The sequence below is a fragment of the Colobus angolensis genome, unplaced genomic scaffold (assembly GCF_000951035.1).
Source record: "Colobus angolensis palliatus isolate OR3802 unplaced genomic scaffold, Cang.pa_1.0 Scaffold19, whole genome shotgun sequence".
Taxonomy (NCBI): domain Eukaryota; kingdom Metazoa; phylum Chordata; class Mammalia; order Primates; family Cercopithecidae; genus Colobus; species Colobus angolensis.
Genome location: NW_012115043.1, coordinates 8,571,701 through 8,575,233, shown reverse-complemented (window position 1 = coordinate 8,575,233; position 3,533 = coordinate 8,571,701). Strand labels below are relative to the sequence as shown.

The 3,533-nt window shown below is 41.5% G+C and overlaps 1 protein-coding gene across 13 annotated transcripts in view; it reads left to right on the top strand.

Annotated features, from left to right (window-relative positions):
• The window catches only part of TPM1 (tropomyosin 1 (alpha)), a 29,253-nt gene extending 26,480 nt beyond the window's left edge, over nucleotides 1-2,773 (top strand). For 10 of the 13 annotated variants that reach the window (XM_011940449.1, XM_011940461.1, XM_011940448.1 and 7 more), the window contains one exon: nucleotides 1,935-2,773. In XM_011940449.1, coding sequence (XP_011795839.1) covers nucleotides 1,935-2,017 — 83 coding nt within the window. In that variant the 3' untranslated portion in view covers nucleotides 2,018-2,773. Of the gene's footprint in view, nucleotides 1-738 lie in introns of all 13 variants that reach the window. The other 3 variants (XM_011940455.1, XM_011940462.1, XM_011940463.1) reach the window with 2 other exon arrangements.
• The last annotated feature ends 760 nt before the right edge of the window (nucleotides 2,774-3,533 follow it).

Genomic DNA, 3,533 nt, shown 5'->3' with positions numbered 1-3,533 from the left:
GGTGACAGAGCGAGACTTTGTCTCAGAAAAAAAAAAAAAAAGCAGCAGATAAATTCTAAATCAGTGTTGAGTGGTGACAAGTGCTTGTTCTTTTGCTGTTTGAATGGGTAACACTATCAAAGCTAGACGAGAGTCAGAATGTGTACCCTGTATCGTGGTGACGGGGGGAAGGACAGGGACTTAATTCCAAATTTCAAAAAATTTCAGTGCAGCAAAAGCAGTAACCCCCAGTTGGTACTACCTGAGAGGAAAGCCTGCCCTGTGAATGGAGGGGAAAGGGGTTCTGGAAGAGGTGGGCAGCACTGGGCAGGTCGAGGTTTCACCTAAGTTCAACACAGCCCTAGCAAGGGGTGGATGTCGCACTGGGCTCACCTCCAGCCAGGCCTCCATTCCCAAATCTGTTGCCAGCTCACAAAGTGTATGGCTCAGCTCACAAAGTGGTTTAGTGAGGTATAAGAGGAACGTGCACTCCCTCCTCCTCTTATCATGTTGCTCCTCCTCCCCTCCTTTCCCCACCAAGAGAGAAATTCTGACCTTTCCTAAGTCTACCAAGCTTTTTAGGATCTGCCCTTCCTGAATACAGGACAGGTGACTATGGGGTAAGAGTAAACTGCTCAGCAAGTGACCAGTTGCTGTCCTGCTTGAGGTCTCTGTTCTCTGTTAACTGCCTCTCACCAAGTCTGCTAACCTCTCTTCCTTCTGCCTCTTTTCTGCTAACCTGCTTGCTGACCTGTACAGATCAACTCTACCAGCAACTTGAGCAAAACCGCCGCCTCACTAATGAACTAAAGCTGGCTCTGAATGAGGATTAAACTTAAGAGTGAAAAAACTTGGGCTGAATTCTAGGAGTAGAGCCCATGTGCAGAAAATCTAAGACTGTCCTACCTTCAACTAATAGAGTTGAAAACAGTTGCTTTCTGCAGAAATGCAAATACAAGGAATTGGCTGAAAGGCTGGCCTTGCCTGCATTTTTCTCTATATGGCTGGAATAATTATGTTCTCTTTAATCACAAAACAGCTTTTATGGTAAAATACTTATTTCAATTCAGCACTGCTCTTTGAAATAGCAGGTCCTTTCATTTGAACTGATAAATAATGAGGAGCCCCCCCAAAAAAATGTTTTCTATTTCCCGACAGCCATGAGTCCTACTTTAAGTATACATATATATGTGTGTATATATCTTCCTATTAGATATTCATATTCCTAACTTCTAAATATATGGTATAGTGTTTGAAATATGATTAAATGTTCCTATGCTTGGGCAAAATAGCTTTTGAAAACAGGAACTCATGCCAGAAGCTCCTGGTTGTCTGAAAGGTATGCTTTACTCAGTCTAATGGTGCTGTTGGAGTCTGGGGAGAATGTCATGCTAATAAACACTATAAAAATATTAAGAGAATGTCCTAATGAAGTGTGCATGAAACATGTTGATAATTTTTTATGAGCAACAGAAATAAATCATTTTAAAAGTTCTCAGAAAACTTATTTATGTCATCTTTGTTTTTGTGAGTTTGTGTTACCGCACAACTCCTAGACTTTTAACTGCCTGTACCTCAGAAATGTCTGCCGTTTGTAACTTCTCCAGTCTGTATAACAGTGCTGCACCTGTATTTGGTTTTTTACCTCTCCCTATTCCCACGGCACACAGTCAGTGAACCTTCAGCAAACCCCATGTGCATTTTATCCTCAGTGAATGGTTAGTGGAGGTGCACCTGACTGCTCTATGAGAATGCGTGCCATGGCTCCTTTGGGTCAGAGACGTCCTCCCCCCATCTTAGGTTCTTGTCTAGAAATGAGTAATGTCTTACAAGCATGCCTAGTTCTAATCATCTCATCCTGTGTTTGTGATTGATGTTTGCCTGCCTAAATGTACAAACCACCGTTGTGTCCAAAGCACAGCTATTCATGACTTAATTTTCTAATCCCACCACAGAGAAAGTGGCTCATGCCAAAGAAGAAAACCTTAGTATGCATCAGATGCTGGATCAGACTTTACTGGAGTTAAACAACATGTGAAAACCTCCTTAGCTGCGACCACATTCTTTCATTTTGTTTTTGTTTTGTTTTGTTTTTAAACACCTGCTTACCCCTTAAATGCATTTTTATTTACTTTTACCACTGTCACAGAAACATCCACGAAATACCAGCTAGGTCAGGGGGTGGAGAAAACACACACAAAAAGGCAAGCCCATGTCAGGGCGATCATGGTTTAAATGTGCCATTTCCCGGGTTGATGTTGCCACACTTTGTAGAGAGTTTAGCAACACAGTATGCTTAGTCAGTGTAGGAATCCTCACTAAAGCAGAAGAAGTTCCATTCAAAGTGCCAATGATAGAGTCAACAGGAAGATGAATGTTGGAGACACAATCAGGTGTGGATTGGTGCTACTTTAAACAAAAGGTCCCCCTGTGGTCTTTTGTTCGGCATTGTACAATGTAGAACTCTGTCCAACACTAATTTATTTTGTCTTGAGTTTTACTACAAGATGAGACTATGGATCCCGCATGCCTGAATTCACTAAAGCCAAGGGTCTGTAAGCCACGCTGCTCTTCCAAGACTTCTATTCCTTTCTGATTGGCACACGTGCAGCTCATGACAATCTGTAGGATAACAATCAATGTGGATTTCCTCTGTTTTCAGTTCTTCATGTTAAAGTGAAAGATTTAGACACTACATCCAATTGGTAAAGGACATTTTCTTGAGAGTTATAACTATATGTAAACATTGTGTAATGACATGGAATAAAATGCACATTGTAGGACATTTTCTAAATTTGGTGGTCCTGTCATTTGTATGTTCTTCATTTGTGAACTTTTGATCATGCCACTGACCTGCCTTCCGCCACAAATAGCTTCTCAAAACGATATCCCAGAGTCCAGGGGAAACTGGGTTTCATGTGTTACCTTCTCAGAAACACTAAAGGCAGCGTTATTTTGGTCTGTTAAAGTTACAACCAAGCAGGAGAGAGCCTTTCCAAATGCCATTTCCAGTGTCATTGGTGTACACCTGCGCATACATGCAGGGCTTCGGCGGTGGCTTTACCGGTTGGGGGATTTTTCTTCCTGACATATTAGCTAAGTCACATAATAGCCACACAAGAACCAATGATGGGTTAACGTGCCAGATCTGCTATTGTCCCCCAGCAATGTGATTTGACTGAAACTAGTGCTTTAGCGAGTCTTTATGACCTTATGCTTCCCAACTCCTGTGAGTTCTCAATTCCAATACGTCTCCATTTTCTCAGACTTGGAAACTAAAAATGTCATCCGTCATTTCCCTAGCTCTTGAAGACTCTAAGCAAATAAAAATAGATTCCAAACAATACTGGCTTCAACTGTGCTGCAGGGAGAAAAAAGGATGTTCTCACCAAAAGCAAACAGAATGGAAATAAATGAAAACTCATTTGGATGCAGATATATTTTCATTCAAAAGTATTAAATATCTCTGTAGCTGTACTTCCATGCTCCTTAATCAGGAATCTCTTCTCCACAGAAAGACAAAGGCTGTCAAGGCAAAGAATCCAAGTAGGGTC